Consider the following 17,129-nt stretch of genomic DNA (forward strand, 5'->3'; position numbering starts at 1 on the left):
TAAAATACATAAAATATCGGGGATCGATCTACCAAAGTACACAAAAGACACTTGTATAGATACAGTTACAAGTTTAAGAAATAAAGAATAACTTAAATAGCTGTAGGATATTTAGTGCCCATAGTTGGAGTGGGACACAATAAAAAATGACAATTCTATCAGTTAATCTACTGTTTAATGCTATGCCAATCAAACTATCAAAAGGATGCTATTTTATAGAACTCAATAAAATGATATTCATCTGGAGAAATAAAAGATCCATGACATCAAAGGAAATAATGAAAAAAAGTTGGGAATGGAGGGAGAAGAGCAATTCTAGGTTTCAAACTATATTATAAAGAAGCAGTCATCAAAGCCATTTGGGATTGGTTGCTAAAAAATAGAGAAGTAGATTATTGGAACACATTAGGCAAGGGAGACAGAAATGATAGAACTCAAATTACCTAGAATATAAATTACTTAAGAAAGGATTTGTTGGCTTCAGCCAATTGTACTAGCTAATCTTTTTGCATCCCAATTACATTATTACATTAGTAATGCCTCCTTTTTTTTTCATTTACAAATTTAACAAACATTCTATCAATACCTTCATCTAAGTTATAGATTAAAAATATTGAGCAAAATAATACTAAAATGGCTGTAGAAATAAATTAACTACAGTCTTGCCTTCAAGTAATCAATCTATCATCATGCTGTCCAAGCATGTAATCTAGGACTCTAGCTTATACATATGAATACCACAGGAAATTTGTCAAATGTCTTACTGAAATACAAATATGTCATGTCCATATTATTACCCTGATCTACTAATACTCTCGTGTCATAAAAGCAACATATATCCCAATCATGCTGGACCAGTTCTTTCCTTAAAAGGTAATGAAACTATCTTTGAAATAATTGGTCCAAGAGACTGAGGTTCAGCTCATTAACATAGCTTCCTGGTTACCCAAATACAAATGTCAGTGTTAAGGGAGGTCTCATGGTTCTTCGAGATTGATACATATTTCATTCTATTTCCTAATTAGTCTAGTGAGCATTGATTAAAAACCTACTCTGTGCTTCTAGTCACCTTTATTTGTGGAACCTTCCTTCACCTCTTCACCTTTCTCATTCCACATATTCTGTTATTTGTCAATTCTTGGTGATTCTACTTCCATAGCTTCTCAAGTCTGTTTGGTCTGCTGCCATCAAGTGATCTGTTGAAATAGTCTCCTAAATGATTTCCCTGTCTCAGGTCTCTCCCCCCACTCTAGTCTAACCTCCATATAGTTGCCAGTCATATTCCTAAAGCATGATTCTGACCATGTCACTCATATCAATAGTAAACTCCAAGGGCTCTTTGTTATCTACACAAGAGGACATGTAAACTTTTTTGTGCTTTTAAAACCAGCCCTTCACAAACTAGTTCTACTATACCTTTCCATCCACATACATTAATTCTCTTTAATGTACCTTACAGTCCAGCTCTGAGTCATATTATTGTTCCTTATATGTAACATCAGTCACCTTCTTGTGTCCTCATCCAAATTCATACTTGTAATGCACTCCCTCCTCATCTCTTCCACTTAGAATAACTTTATTGTTGTTTGTTGTTGTTGTGACCCCTGCTAGGATTTTCTTGGCAAAGATACTGGAGTGGTCTGCCATTTTCTTCTCCAGCTCATTTTACAGATGAGGAAACTGAGGCAGATAGAGTTAAGTGACTTGCCCAGGCTCACATAGCTAGTAAGTGTTTGAAGCCAGATTTTAATTCATGAAAATGAATCTTTCTTGTTCCATGCCTGGCACTCTACTAAGCCACCTAGCTACTGTAAAGATTAAAATTTAGGGGAGATGGAGAGACTGAGGCATCTGAAATTAGTTTCTCTCTGCAAGGAGTATTATATTTTTTAGAGGTTTATTAAAGGCTAAAGATTAAGGAACATACAAGTAAGAAACATGTGCCTAGGCCAGAGGCCTAGACAAAATAACCTCACATCACGCAAGAGACGAGCCTGCTCCAAACGGAAGTCCAAAAAGAGCCAAAAGCCCTCAAAAGCCTTTGAATCAACTTAAATACCTTCTCGATCTCGGCCCAGGTGAGATTACAAGGCATTCTGGGGAAGTGGAGCAAAGGCTCATGGGGATTGTAGTCCTGTATTCGAGTCTATTTTTTACACTACCATAGAATCCCTAGTTATCCTCAAAGCTCATTTTAAAGTGCCACCCTCTCCATATGTTCTTTCCTGATTCCCCATCAGCCACTAGAGCCTCTGCACAAAATTGCCTTATATTTATTTTGTATAAACTTATTTATAGAATGTTATCTGGCACACACACAGCCATTCTCTCCTAACCATGAAATATTGAAAGCCCCTTGAGTATAGGGGCTTTCACTTTTGCCTTGGAATCTTTAGTGCCTGTGCCATGCCTGGCACATGGCAGGTGCTTCATAGATATTTGGAAAAGTCCATTGGATTTAGCAATGAAGATGTCATTAGTGACCTTGGAGAGAGTACATTGAGCTGGACGATATTTCAAAGGGTCGAGAAATGAATGGAAAATGGTAATTTGGCAGGCAGTTAGTAGATAGGTTTTGGAGAAAATTTTGACTAGGAAAGGAGAATAAGACAATAACTTGAGGTGGTAGAGTCAAATGAAAATTTCTAAGTATAAGACATGTTTTTCACCAGAAAAAGGGTTGATAGATAAGGAGGAATTCATAATTAGGAAAAGAGGAGATTGTCAAAGGAGCAAGCTCATAGAGGTGACAGAAGGGTATTAAATGATGCAAGTAGAGGATTTGGAATTGGTCAGGGAAAATGGCCGCTTTATCAATACTCTGAAACTGGAGGGGAAAGAAAGGGTAACATGGAACCTGAGAAGATATGACTGAACAAGAGAGGAAGTTTGTGCTGGCCTCAATTTTTTTTCAGTGAAGTATGAGTTGAGAATCTCCTTTGAGATGTGGTGTTATAGGTTACTTAATTAGAAAGGGAGTGGTTTGGGATATAGGAAAAATATATTTATTATTAAACACCTATTAGGTACCAGGCACTGTATAAGCACTTTCTAAATATTATCTCATTTGACCATTGACATTATAGGGAAGGTGATAGGATCAGTCATGCAAGAGTAAAAAAGAAAAGAAGATCTAATGAGGACCTAAATAAGACTGGATAGCATAAATTTGTAGGGGACCAAGTCAACATGATTTTGTAACTTTATTCTAGTGGAATTCAATAAAATAGAAGCAAAAATGAAGAAGCTAGGTGGCAGAAGAAATCTGAAGAAATATTTAGTGAGAAAAACTTATTTCATTACCCACCTGTAACTAGATGACAACTTTTTGGGCTACTTAGTACTTTCTCTGCATAATTTTTCAGTAGTTACAGTACAGTAGTTACAGTTTCAGTAGTTAAGATCTTTGACTAAAAGTATTATGGAGAAAAATAGTGAAAGCACTGAATTTAGAGTCAAGAGTTTAGAGTTCAAACCACAGTTGTGTCCTTTAATAAGTGTGGGAGCCTGGGAAAGCCATTGAACTCTGAACTTGAAGTCATGTTCTTATCTGTAAAATGATAATACTTATGCCACCTTCTTCACAGAATTGTTGTGAGGAGCCAGTGAGGTCATTACTAAAGTGTTTTGTCAACTATAGAATGTTCTATAGAAGCCAGCTTCTGTTAAAAAGAGATCCAGCCTTACAGTGAGGAAGCTTTACATTCAAGTTTTTGCCTCAGAAACTAACTTGTGACCATAGGTCAATCATGTCACTTCTTGTGCTCTAGACTTCTCCAGGACTATAAAGTTTCAGGTTTACCATCTTCATATCATCCACAGTCTAAGAATTCCTTATGCTGATGAAAGTACAAATCAAAAAAAGAAAAGTTTTTCCTGATCTTTTTTATTCTGAATTATAATACACAGTGCTATAAGTCACATCAATTACTGAAGTTTATACTAAAATTTATTTCCTATAAATAATATGAAAGCTAATTTTATTCTTTCTGAGGGCTGAAAAGTTTAATTTTCACAATGACCACTTACAATTCTATCCTATGTTCTTTTTCACATTGCCTAAATATTGAATTATATGTTCACAGATACTTTACTTTCCCATTTGGAGAAATGACACTTGCAGAAGAAGAAACATTGATTAATCGTCCAGATAAAAGTTGTTTCTTCATGGCACATAATGGCTGGGTAATGGGCGACGATCCTCTTCGAAATTTTGCTGAACCAGGTACATCTTTGTTATAAATGTATGGTTGGAACTGAGAACAGTTTATTTCAGGCCAATGATATATGTTTCATTTATTTTCCTTTGGGTCATACTACTGCTAGAAGGGTAGTTAGGATTAATATTTTTACTCTTTGACAAAAACACTATATAAATATTTATACGTGAATATAACTTTTCTTTAATATATTGATTTTGCATTCAATTTAACCAGTTTCAGCTGAGAGTATTTTCCTTTATATTTATGTGATATGTTGGACTTTGAAAGTCTCTAGCACATACTAATTCCTAGCATTTACATCAGGCTTTAAAATTTGCAAAGCACTTTATGTGTTATCTTGTTTCATTCTCACAACAGCTATGTGAGGTAGGTGTTATATTGTTATCCCCATTTTATAGATATGAGGAAACTGAATTTGATAGATTTGATTTGACTAGATCCACAAACTTTCTGTCTGAGGAAAGATTGAAACAAAAATCTTTCTGACTCAGGCCCAACACCATATCTTATTTCACCACTAAACTACCTAAGCTAGATATGCCGAATTTCAGCTAGTAGTTAATACATAATAGGCCCTAAATAAAATTTTGAAATAGAGCTTGTCCTTGGTACACTCAATTTTTACCTTTTCAATACCATGCTCATGCATATTGAATTATCTCTATTTTGAATTAGTGCTTTTTCCTTACCTCTCTCTCTTTTTTGTTCTTTTTCTGTCTCTATTAGTTGCAATTCTGATCCTTCTCCACTAATATGCAGCTATTAAACAATTAAATGTTATCATTCAAAGAAAAAGTGCTACACACATTCATATGTATTTTTCACTATTTCATACTCAGACCTTTTTTTTCTCCCAAAGGATACTAATGTAGCATATTAATATATTCAAAACCCTTCACACTCTGATGCCAGCTTAGCTTTTAGCTTCATTGGACATTCCTCCTCCTGCTATACACTGTGATTCAGCCAAACTGACCTTCTCTCTTTTTCTCATATAGTATTCTACCTCTTTAACTTCATCTCATAGAATCCCTCTCTTCCTTTAAGATGCAGCTTAGGCACCATTTTCTATATGAAGCCTTTTTGTTTGAGACCCTCCTACTCTGAAACTTATATAATCCTTCCTAAAAGACTTATTTAACTACTCTTTATACAGTAAATAATTATACATATATTCATTGTCTCTCATTTTAATATGAGTTACTTGTGAGTAAGATGGTTTCATTCTTTGTACTTTTATCCTTGGCACAGGGCATGGAACACAGTGGGCATTTAATAAATGCTTATTGGTTGGTTCAGATTTATAAGATAGACTTGTATTAAGTGCTTGGAAAGATAATTTCAGATAAGAAGTGATCTCTACCTTCATAGAGGTTACATTTAAGTGGGGAATAAGACATAATACACAGTATTATTTGTTAAGCACATTAAAGAATGGCAAAACAAAATGTTTTGTGTTACATACAGTCAGTGAGGAAAAATTACCAGCTACAGAAGGAGGTCTGAGAAGGTTTTATGGAGGGAGAAGACTTTGAGTTGGGTGTTAAAGGATTGAGTGGAATTTAGCAGGCAAGAAGGTAATAGGTCAGAGTGGTTGGACTATACCCTGTGAAAAGGAGAGCAATATGAGTTGAGATGGAACTAGAGAGGTACAGTGGCACCATGTGGTGACCTTGAATGACAGGGAGATGAAGTTTCATTTGTTCAGTAGATAATAAGGAGTCTCTGAAGATTTTTAAATTAAGGAGTAATGTAACATGCATAAGAATTAAATTGAGACCTTTTCTTTCTCAGAGGTGGGTTGGTAGTTTACTGGAGAGAGTGCTGGACTTAGAGTCAGAAAGATCTGAGTTCAAATCCAGCCTCAGACACTTTATCAGCTAGGTAACCCTGGGCAAGTCCCTTGAATTTATAACTAACTCTATTTTTTCCATCTGAAAAATGGGAATAACAATATTTTCCTCCCAGAGTTGTTTTGAGGAACAAATAAGATAATATTTGTAAAGTTATTAGCATAGAGCCTGACATGTGGGTACTTTATAAATACTGTCATTGTCACCATCATCATTGTAATCATCATCATCATTATTTCTTTTCCTTCTCTCGCTTTCTAAATCTTACTGTCTTCTAAATTTTATTCATTACTCTCAAGGACAGCACCATCCATTCAATCACTCAGGTTCTGAAATTTGGTGTCATCCTCAACCTCATTCTTCTGACATATCCAGTTAGTTGCCAGATCTTATGATTTCTGTCACCTCAGTATCTCTCCTATTAGCTTCCTCACCACCTGGATAGCCACCACCCAAATTCTGCCCCATCACCTCTTACCTAGACTATTGTAATAGTCTCCAGTTAGTCTTAATGCCTCAAGGCGTTACCCATTATACTTGGGAGTGCCACAGTGATTTGCCTAAAGAGTAAGTCCAGCCAGGGCACACTCACATAACACTTCCACTCCACTTCTCTCCTACCTGACACAGTTTATTCCAATGGCTCCATATTACTTCCTAGATTTACCTATAAATTCTGGCATTAAAATTGTTCACAACCTGACTGTATTTTCTTCCTACTCTTATTTCACATTACTGCCTTCCACATATTCTCTAGGCAGCCAAACTGGCCTTCTTAACATTCCTCACACACAACACCCCATGTCTTCTTTCCATGACTTTCTGTTGACCATCTTCTCATCTCTGCTTCTTGGAATCTGTGACTTCCCTCAAGACACAACTTAAACACCATTTTTTGCAGGAAATCTTTTTTCTGGTTCACTGTCTCCTCTTGTGCCTTCTCCTGTAAGGCTACTTCATATTGCTGTATGTTTCTTATTTTTACCTTTTATGTTCACATTATCTCCCTTATTAGAATATAAAGTCCTTGAGAATAGAATCTGCTTTGCTATTTTTTTCTATCACCAACATTTAACATAGTGTCCAGCACATTGTAAATGCCAAGTAAATTATTGTTAATTGATTCATCTTTTTGAACTATTGAAAAAAATTATCTTCTTTACAGGTTCAGAAGTTTATCTGAGGAGAGAGCTCATTTGCTGGGGTGACAGTGTTAAGTTACGCTACGGAAATAAACCAGAAGACTGTCCATACCTTTGGGCTCACATGAAAAAATATACTGAAATAACTGCCACTTATTTTCAAGGTGTACGTCTTGATAACTGCCACTCAACACCTCTTCATGTAGCTGAGGTACAAGAAACTAAAACATATCCATTATAAAAATACATAATTATGTGTGACTTTTAGTGGTTGGATAATTTGTCTACATTGATTCATTAATTGAATTTGTGATAGTTTTGTTACTTTATAAAATATTAATAAATTAGTATTTTCAATTTAAATTTTAAGTAGTGGGGAAATCATCCTTAAGCAATGTAGTTTGTTGATCATTTGGAAGATAGCAATTTGTGCTTGATCTTTAGTTAATTATTTCTAGGTTGCTTTTTTTGTTAACACTATAAAGCTATATAACATGTTCTATATTGCAGTATTTATTTTGGTACATAAATCTTTCCCTCTTACCCCACCTAATTTTCCCATGGAAATTTCTGATTTAATATTCTTAAAAATTATTTTGTTCTTTAAATAGAGATTGAAAAGATGTGAGTAGGTCACAATCTATATTGATAGGAGTATCCATACTAATATATATACATATTATATATTTATTACATAATCTATAATACATATAGAAAAAGAAGTATAATTTTATGTATGCATGTATTTACACACACATATGCAAACAACCAGTAACAGATAGTACCAGTAAAAAACTTAAATAGAATGGTTGGTCCTTTTTTGTCAGTATAACCACAACAAAAAGTATGAAGGCCATTGATCTTTACACCATTAATGTAATAATATCATATATATCTAGCCACAATTTTACTTTTAGTATATTTCTACATTACTATAAGATAAAATGCCTAAGATATTAAATTCTATATGAATTTTAATGTAGAACCTGTTTAAAAATGAAACTGTCATTGATCTATCTCTTGGTAATTGACCTTTTGATAAAGAAGGACCAATAGTAATGGTAATACCAATATATTTAGGAGCCAATTATATTTTCACATTGAGTAATTTTTTATTAACAAGTAAATGTAATTATAATAATTAATAGTTCTTTCATCTTGACTTCTACTTTAGTTCTTTAGCATATCTTTTTAAGTCACAGCCAGCTTTGACGGTATTAAGGCAGTTGAATAGTGAAGTGGGTAGAGTAGTGAAGAAGACCTAAATTCAAACCCTTCTCCAAATTGTCCAACCTTAAACAAGTAATTTAATCTGTCTGCCTCAGTTTCCTCACATGTAAAATGAAGATTATAATATGACCTTCCCTCGTAAGGTTGTTGTGAGGATAAAACTGAAATGATATTTGTAAAGTGCTTCGCAAATCTTAAAGCACCATATAAATGCTAGCTACTTATCTAATGAGGTTCTGCAAATTTAGTATGCACTTATTTATTGTTAGGAGCATATAATTTTTCTCCAAGCTGATGCATATTTTGGCATCCCACCAGTAACCATTACTTTAACTTCTTTAGTATTATTTAAAGGTTTGTGCTTGTCTATAATCTTAACTTCTACATTTTTGTCTTTAATTAAAAAGAGTATAGCATAATCATTAGAAAATGGTCCTTGGATTCAGGAAGGCCTGGGTACAAGTCCCACTTTTTAACCACACTTGACTGTGGCTCAGGGCATGTCACTTAATCTCTCAGTATCTTCAGACAACAAATAAGACTGTAATTTGCGGAAAAGGTGTCAACTGCATTAGAAGAGGGAATTCCTCACTTGGATCTTCCAACACAAATGAAATCACATGATTAATTAAAAAAGAAAAGCATGCAAAAAAATCTCTTGATGATGGTGACAAAAACATATATGTTTGTATATAATATCAATTCAGATAATTATAACTTGAATTTTTTGCTTATAGTTTGAAATTGTTACAGAAGCCTACTATAAATTCCATAATACATAATTAGAATGTGAGTTCTCCTCATTACTTGTTAATAGAATTCATATTCATTAACTTTTGTACATATATTTTGGTAAATGTTTTCCTGCACAAGTCTTATAACTGCTACCTGGCTCACACTACCTTCAAGTGTGCCTCTGCACAAGTGCAGGTTATATTTTTTAAGAGACTTTAAAAGTTTATTACAATCTGTAGGAGATGCTGGCTGCAGCCAGGTCAGTCAGACCTAATCTTTATGTGATAGCTGAACTCTTCACGGGCAGCGAGTACCTTGACAATGTCTTTGTCAATCGCCTGGGAATTACCAGTCTGATTAGAGGTATAAAAATCAATGGGAAGCCATGCAAGATGGCAATGTTATGATTCGTATTTTTAATGTGACACTAACATTCTCTTTCTTTTTCTTTTTTTTCCCCTTGTACCCTTATGTCTCTTGCAAATCTAATTTTTTGTTTTTCGGCTTCTTATATTAATTAATTCTCATACTGGCTGTGTGTGTATGTGTTTGGTTTCTTTGTCATTTTGGTGCATACATATACTTAAATTCATTTGGGATTTATTTTTGGCCTTCTGTTTTGTCTTACTGCATGGCAATTCCCTGTGTCTAATTTATGCCTAGTCTTGTATTCTTTTTATTTTTATTGCCCTATTCTCTTGCTTCTCATGCATTTGTGGTTATGCTTTTTGTAGTATATGCTTGATGCTGCTAGGAAATTACAGCCCAATTTGTATGTAGTGGCTGAGCTGTTCACGGGAAGTGAGGAGCTGGACAATATCTTTGTGACTAGACTGGGCATTAGCTCCTTAATAAGAGGTAGGCTTGCAGTAGTGTAATTTTTTTTTCCTCTAAAAAGCATGCATGATATTTGTTTAGTTGATGAAAAGGCATTTGTTAGTCATGCACATTGCTTAGCAGTTTGTAATGCAGTTAATTAAAACAAAAAGGTCTTGTAGTTATTCACAATAATGATGGATAATTGAAGTTCAACTTGCAATTTGTTGTAAGAATGTCATCAGTAACATATTCCTGTTGTTGAATAAGGTGCCTCATTTTAAATTGAAGGATCAATTGGAGCAATCAGTAAGACTGATTAATTGTGGATGTATATGATTTAAAATAGAAGAACCAAACAATTTTTTAGTTGCTAAAAAAATGCCTTTTTTTAAAAAACATCTGCCTTGAAATCTGGTGATATCATTAAGGATTTTTAATAAGCACCGTGCAGCCAAACTCTTTGCAAATGCTAAATATTCATTTTATATGAAATTTTTATTTTCAGTAAAATTTTATGAACATATCTGCTACCAATTAAATATTCTCATTTCCTTAAAAAAAATTAAACCTTTGATTATTCTTAAAGTAATTTTACTCTTTGTATAAATTGCATGGTATTCATTCCAACATTAAAGAATTATCAATACTTTCTTGAATTTTGCTCAAACAAGTTGCCAAAGTATGTTTTTACACTGCAGAGGCAATGAGTGCTTATAATAGTCATGAAGAGGGCCGACTAGTTTACCGATATGGAGGAGAACCTGTTGGATCCTTTGTTCAACCATGTTTGAGACCTTTAATGCCGGCTATTGCACATGCTCTATTCATGGATATTACACATGATAATGAGTGTCCTATTGTGGTGAGTACCTGATCTATTCTTTATGATTTGTCATTTTTGCTAAATGTCACATATAGTTTACTGATTTTCCAATGAATAATTACTGTAGATTTCAAAATTTGTAAATGATCAGATCATTAGAATATTGCTACAGGTTTGTGACATTGGTACAGTGGTGGGAATGTCTAATAAATTCTGCTTATTAATTAGTAAAGAATCTATGTGAAAACTTAACATCATGCAGTTATTCTTCTGTTCAACTTTTTTTTTTTGTATGATGACACTATGTATAGCTCTGAAAAAATACCTTTATTTTTTCCCTAGCATCGGTCAGCATATGATGCTCTCCCAAGCTCCACAATTGTTTCCATGGCTTGTTGTGCTAGTGGAAGTACTAGAGGCTATGATGAGTTAATACCTCATCAGGTTTGTATGTTTCATTTTAAAATACCATTTTAAAAATATATTAGTGTCATAAGTTGGCATGATTATTTTTACTTGGATCCTTTTTTAAAAATAAATTTTATTGTTGTCTTTTGTTTTTATATCCCTTGCATTTCCCTGTGTATCCCTTCTTCCTCCCAGAGAGCTCTTCTGTTTAACAAAGATTTTTCTTTTTAAAGAAAAAGAAGAGGATGTGGGGGAAATCATTAAACCTGGTAAATGTGTTGAAAAAGTGTAACAATATATGCAGTGTTCCACATTTGTTGTCACCTCCACCTCTATCAAAGAAATAGGGAGAGGTGTGTTCTTATATCTCTTATTGAGGAATCAATCTTGTTCTTCATAATTTTACAATTCATCTTCAGTTATTTTGTGGTTTTTGTTCTTTTCATTTACGTTGTTTATTGTTATAGTCATTGGGTATATTTTTTCCTTGACTCTACTTATTTCATTTTTCATTCATTCATGTAAGTCCATATTTATTTGCATTCTCTTTATTTGTTACTTCTTACAGCTTTGTAACATCCTATTATTTTTATGGACCACAGTTTTTTTAGGCATTCATATTCTTTCCAATTCTTTGCTACCACAAAAAATGCTACTATAAATATTTCTATGTATGTGAACTTTTTTTTATCAGTAACCTTCTTGAGGTGTATGCTTAATAGTACTCTATCTGGGTTAAAAATTATGAACATTTTAGTAATTTTGTTTGCATAATTCCTATTTTGGTCTTACTGATTCACAGCTTAACCTTTAATGTATTAGAGTTTCTTTACATAACTCCTCCAACATTGTCTAGTGCCATCTTTAATCATCTTTACTAATTTACTGGATGAGAAGTAAAACCTTAATATTTGCATTTCTCTTATTAGCAGATCAGAGCATTCTTTTATATATTACTAGTTTGTAGTTCTTTCTTTGAGAATTCTTTGTTCATATATGTTCTTTGCTACTGAGAAGTGGCTTTTGTTTTTAGCTTTATATATTTGTTAGTGGTCTATATATCTTGAATAACAAACCTTTATTAAAGAAATTTGGTAAAAATATTTTTTCCCTTTCAACCACTTCTCTACTTATCCTAGGTACATTAATTGTGTTTGTGCAAAAGTTTTTCAGCTTCAAGTAATCAGAATTATCTTTTGAAGTTATTTATATACCTTATGTGGTTGAAAATGTATCTATAGCAGTGAAAACTATATAATCTTCTCTTCTAATTTTTAAGGATATGCTGTTTAATATTTATGTCATGTATTTGCTTTGTACGAGGAGTCATTTTTCTTAATGCAAATCACATATACATATCTTATCAATCTATTTCTATAAATTGCATTTTTTCAGATTTCTGTAGTGTCTGAAGAACGGTTCTATACTAGATGGAATCCTGGAGCATCTCCATCAAATGCAAGTGAAGTTAACCTACAAAGTGGAATTATTGCTGCAAGAAGGGCCATTAACAAATTACACCAAGAACTTGGAGCTAAAGGTTTTATTCAGGTATAGAATTAAGTTTTTGCTTTAATGTAAGATTTACACTAAGCTAAACTTCTGGAAAAAAATGATTTATTTTTAAATTTACCTTCCTTAGGTGTATGTTGACCAAGTTGATGAAGACATAGTAGCCGTAACAAGACATTCACCTAGTATCCATCAGTCTGTAGTAGCTGTGTCTCGAACTGCATTTAGGAATCCTAAGACATCCTTTTACAGTAAAGAAGTTCCTCAAATGTGCATCCCAGGTAACACAATTCAGTTTTTTTAAATAATTACAGCATGTGGCTAAGTTTTTCCATTAGATTACTTCACCTTTAGGCTTTTGCTTCAACCCAAGTTTGCCACCAGACTTTTTATTTGTTTTATTTGGATTTATATAGCACTGAATTTTAGAGTTGAAAGGGGCTTAATCAGATTGTCATCTAACCATACATGAAAAAGAATCTTCAATACAATATATGCAAGTAGTCATCTAACCTCTTTGTAAAGACATCTATTAAAGAAACAACCCCCTCCCCCAATATCAAAGGCAGCTTATTCCATTTTGAGAGAGCTCTGAGTGTTAGCAAATTTTTCTTGACATTCACCTAAATTTATTTCTGTAGAACTTTCACATGTTGTTCTTAGTTTTGTCCTTTGTAGCCATGTAAAGAAGTCTAATCTCTCTTCTGGATGACAGTTCTTGATACTTGAACATTGCTACTATTTCTCCCTTGAATCTTACATTCTCTAGGTTAAATTTCCCTAGATCTTTTCATCAATCCTTATATCACATCCACTTAAGGTTATTTATTATCCTGTCTACCCTACTCTGGATCATTCATCTTTCCAAACTGGCCCCACATCTGAACATATAGGACTCCAGATCAAGACCAGGTCAAAAGGACATTGGAAATATAACCTTGTTCCTGGAAACTGAACCTCTTTAGCCCAAGATATTGGGAATTTTTCTCTATGGTAACACTTTGTTAACTCATTGAGCTTGAAATCTGAACTAAAATCTCCCCAGATCTTTTTCAGAACAATAGCTGCCTAATCATACCCTTGTATCTTATACTTTTGATTTTTTAAAGTCACATATAAAACTTTGTATGACATAGCCCAATGGAGCCTTGCACTTGTATTGAGGAAGACTGAGCTTAAATTCTGCCAAAAGATAAATAAATACTCAGTATGCTTGGTGACTCAGGGCAAAAATCTCTCTCAGCTTCTGTTTCCTCCTTTGTAAAATGGAAATCTTAGGAGCACCTACTTCATGAGATTAGATTACAGATCAGATGAATATTATATGTAAAATGCTATCTATTACTTTAGTAAGCCTGTCACAAAGGAAATAGGTTAATTTGAAATGGCCTGTTCTTGATGAAGCTGTGCTGGTTCTTTCTGATCACTGCTTTTTTTCTAGATGTCCTCTGTTTCTTAAATGATCTGTTAAAGAATTTCCCTATGAAAATAACACTGGCTTATAGTTTTAAAAATATGCTCTCTTCCCTTTTTTGAAAATTAGTACAATCCCTTTTTCATGTCTGCATTGGTCTCCTTATCTTTCAGATGTCATTGACAGCCCTAGGCCTAGAAAACAAAAACAAAATAAGAATTCACCATCTCCATCAGTAATCTTTGTGTTATCTACCCCCAACAGTGATCCTGTTTATTCCTTGAATTTCTTATTTCTCTTAATATATTTTTTAAAATTAAAGGCCTTTTTGTTATCCTTAACTTTCTTCACCACCTTCAGCTTATTCTGAGATTTAACACTACTGACATGTCTTGCAGATTGTGCATTATTTTTGTATTTGTTTCCAGTTTTCTTTTATTTTTAATACATATTTTTTGAAATCTTAAATTGATTGCTACATTCCTTGTGCACATTAATCTCTTTAAACAACTCCAATATTTCTTTTCATCAGAATTGTTTCCTTTTTTGTGCTCAGTATTTCATTTTTGAGAATTTCCCATCTCTTATGGACTCACTTCCTATAAAAATTTTAGTTTATGGGATCTTCCTTACTCATCTGAATTCCTTAAAATCTATTTCCCCAAACTTTATGGTACAAGTTAAATTCATTAGTTTCCCTCTCCTCTATCAAAAACTGCAATTAGGGAGTAGTCATTTCCCCACAAAAGTTTTATTATATTCACCTAGCAAGCAATTATTCCTGATTTTTGAGAATAAGACTCAGAATGGAATTTCCCCTTCTTTATTCCTTCACTTTTTAAAGGAGGAAAATCTCATTGAGAAAAAAAAAAGTTAATTGCATTACCTTTGGTAGAAAAATGTCCAGCAAATACCTGGATACTTGAAGACACACACACACACACACACACACACCATTACTACTATAAAATGTGTCTATACTATGCTAGTGGTCTATTTCATAAAACTTTCTATTTCCTCATTAGGTTTATAATTTGGTTAGAAAAGCATTTCTGGGGACAGCTGAATGGCTCAGTGGATTGAGGGCCAGGCCTAGAGATGAGAAGTCCTAGGTTCAAATATGACCTCAGACACTTCCTAGCTGTGTGACCCTGGGCAAGTCACTTAACCTCCACTGCCTATCCCTTACCACTCTTCTGCCTTAGAGCCAATACACAATATTGACTCCAAGACAGAAAGTAAGGGTTTAAAGAAAAAAAAGAAAGCATTTCTCTTCCTCACTCCATTGACTTTCTCCTCAATTCTCTCCCCCATGATTTTCTTCTCCCTCTGGTTCCTGGATTTCCTTACATAAGTATACCATCTTAATGCTGTGTTGGCTTCCCTTACCTGCCTTTTTCCCTATCCATACAGAATCATACTGTAGTAATGGATTTCACCTCCCCACATAGCAGTGAGTCTTTTGAGGTAAATTTTACTTCTTTACATTTATAAGTTTACTTCTTTTGGGGGCAGCTTCCTTTGGGGGCATCTGCAGTGCTTTCATAAGGATGTTATTATGCCATCTTTTTAAAAAATATTAATAATCAGAGAGGCAGAGTGATTTTTAAAATATATAACAGGTTACAAAACTAATATCAAACTTTTCAAACTATATCTTTTAAATTAGTAAGTATTTAATAAACATTTGGTACATATCCTGAATAGTGCTAATTTGGCAATCTAGGGGCATTGCAAAAGTGTTCTAATGTGAATAGAAGTACTTCCCTCAAGAAATTTCCGATCCAGTTGGGGAAACAAAGGTAGTGTAAGTAAAACCACTGAGGTATAACAAAGGCAATAAATAAAATGGTATATTTATGACTCTTATAACAATAATAATAATAATAATAATAATTAGCATTTCTGTAGTATTTTAAGGGTTGCAAAGCATCATGTTTTATCCTCACAAACAATCCTGTGAGAGAGGCCCTACAATTAAACTTTTACCCAAATTGCAAATGAGGAAACTGAAGCTAAGAGAGTTAAAGGACTTAACCTGGGCCACATAGCTAGCATGTGTCAGTAATAGCAGAACTTCACGAATTGTAGTGGACCCTATATCCTTTGTCCTTGAATAAAAATGCCCTCTACACAGGTTTATGATGCCATTTCTTGGATCAAAAACTATCCTTGTCCCTGTTATATATAGGATAAATATCCAAACTCCTGAACATTGTATTCAGAGTCCCATATTATCTGCCCCAACATGCATTTATAGCCTATTTCCCTATATTGTCTGCTTCAACAGAACTAGTATGTACATTCCCTCAAAATGGAGTGGGGGGGGTGGTAGGAGAAAAATAAATTTTTGTTTATTGAAAAAAAATCAAAGTAAAAACCCTTTTTAATGTCATGCCTTTGTATCTTTGCTCAAATCTTCCTCTTTGAATGTCCTATCTCTTATCTATTTTTATACATACATACATCTAATTAAAAATCTGCTAATGATCTGCTTCATCTGAACAAAAAAGCAGTTACAGTTCATTTTGGCAACTAAAAATATATGTATTTTTCCACATCACAGCCATTGATAATACTCATAAAATTTTTAAATGTTTTCCTTAAAAAAAATGTGACTTTTTCCAAAGTGTATTGTGTGAGTTTGTCAGGAGGAGGAATGCTATGGGGCAATTTTTACTTTTATTACCTCTAAAAATGTGTCCTTTTAAAATATAATTAGCTGCCAGGTGGTAGTACATTTTTTGTATTATTAATTCTAGGAATGATAACTTAATGAGCTTAACATCAATTTCTAACAGAATTCTGGTATGGATGTTTAAATAGATAGTTTGAGGGCTTAGAGAATTTAATCACTAGGAATCAGATTGGATTCACCAAAGTCAGGTCTTCCTTGCTTTACAGTTTTAGACTGGTGAGTTAGGGAAAATTGTTTATCTGGATAGCAAGAAGAAATTTGGTGGTATCCAT

The 17,129-nt window shown here is 33.6% G+C and overlaps 1 protein-coding gene across 5 annotated transcripts in view; it reads left to right on the forward strand.

The window, feature by feature from the left end:
• The window catches only part of AGL (amylo-alpha-1, 6-glucosidase, 4-alpha-glucanotransferase), a 72,404-nt gene that overhangs the window by 23,585 nt on the left and 31,690 nt on the right, over window positions 1-17,129 (forward strand). For 4 of the 5 annotated variants that reach the window (XM_007485019.3, XM_056819122.1, XM_056819120.1 and 1 more), the window contains exons 11-17: window positions 4,086-4,225; window positions 7,242-7,429; window positions 9,918-10,041; window positions 10,701-10,864; window positions 11,168-11,269; window positions 12,629-12,784; window positions 12,876-13,026. In XM_007485019.3, coding sequence (XP_007485081.1) covers window positions 4,086-4,225; window positions 7,242-7,429; window positions 9,918-10,041; window positions 10,701-10,864; window positions 11,168-11,269; window positions 12,629-12,784; window positions 12,876-13,026 — 1,025 coding nt within the window. Of the gene's footprint in view, window positions 1-4,085; window positions 4,226-7,241; window positions 7,430-9,422; window positions 9,547-9,917; window positions 10,042-10,700; window positions 10,865-11,167; window positions 11,270-12,628; window positions 12,785-12,875; window positions 13,027-17,129 lie in introns of all 5 variants that reach the window. The other variant, XM_056819121.1, reaches the window with a different exon arrangement.

The sequence above is a fragment of the Monodelphis domestica genome, chromosome 2, assembly GCF_027887165.1.
Source record: "Monodelphis domestica isolate mMonDom1 chromosome 2, mMonDom1.pri, whole genome shotgun sequence".
Lineage (NCBI taxonomy): Eukaryota > Metazoa > Chordata > Mammalia > Didelphimorphia > Didelphidae > Monodelphis > Monodelphis domestica.